Genomic DNA, 832 nt, shown 5'->3' on the forward strand with positions numbered 1-832 from the left:
ATCACAATATACCAAGTGAAAAAGTGGGTAACAAAATAGTGTGTTTAGTAAGATACCACTGTGAGTGTGTGTGTGTGTGCGCGCGCACATGCATGAACACAGAAAGAAAACTAATTACTTTGGTGGGATTATAGGTGCTATTTTTCTTCCTTTTGCTTAATTGTCATTCCTAATTTCTCTTCCATGAACATATACTGCCTTTGTAATAACAATAAAGTTTGTTTTGTGTTGTTTTTTTAGAAATCAGATGTTAATTAGGAATGCTGGTGGACTCAGAGCTGCTGAGTGCCAGTCCTTATCTGCCCTATGAGCCCACAGCGCCTGGCCCCGGAGTATTCGCTATTCGCCCCCAGTGTGTGCGAACGGTTGTCACACGTACCTGTCTGTGTGAGCTCTCCCATCTCACAGAGCGGGTGATTGGGGAAAAGAGGCAGGGAATGTAGGGGGCTTTCGAAAGAGGCTCCGGATCCTTTTGACATGTGACTAACGAAAGCTTCCAGCTTCGGGTGGTACGGTTTCCTAAAGAGACAACACAGATCTAGAGGTCAGCGTGCTCCTCAGCGTCCGCAATGGTCTCAGCTTCAGCAAACGAAACCCCAAGTGTGTGCCCTTCCGCCCCCAAGGCGATCGCTCAATCGCATTTAAATTCCAATTTCGTGATCACTCAACCACCGATGGCTACGCATCACCTCACTCTGCAAGGCCAGCCAGGCGCCTCTCCTCTGCTGAAGTGCCCATCCCCCTGGGAGTCAGCTCTGCCCTCCACTGTTGCTTCACAGGCTGGGAGTCCTCCATCTGTCCCTCCCCTGCCCCTACACAGGCTTCCTGCCCC

At 49.9% G+C, this 832-nt stretch overlaps 1 protein-coding gene across 3 annotated transcripts in view; it reads right to left on the minus strand.

Annotated features, from left to right (window-relative positions):
* Positions 1-832, minus strand: part of PXYLP1 (2-phosphoxylose phosphatase 1) — a 68,079-nt gene that overhangs the window by 7,887 nt on the left and 59,360 nt on the right. For all 3 annotated transcript variants that reach the window (XM_006758344.2, XM_006758345.2, XM_006758347.2), the window contains one exon: positions 380-519. In XM_006758344.2, the coding sequence (XP_006758407.1) occupies positions 380-519 (140 nt within the window). The remainder of the gene's footprint in view (positions 1-379; positions 520-832) is intronic.

This window comes from Myotis davidii, unplaced genomic scaffold, assembly GCF_000327345.1.
Source record: "Myotis davidii unplaced genomic scaffold, ASM32734v1 scaffold73, whole genome shotgun sequence".
NCBI classification, from domain to species: Eukaryota; Metazoa; Chordata; class Mammalia; order Chiroptera; family Vespertilionidae; genus Myotis; species Myotis davidii.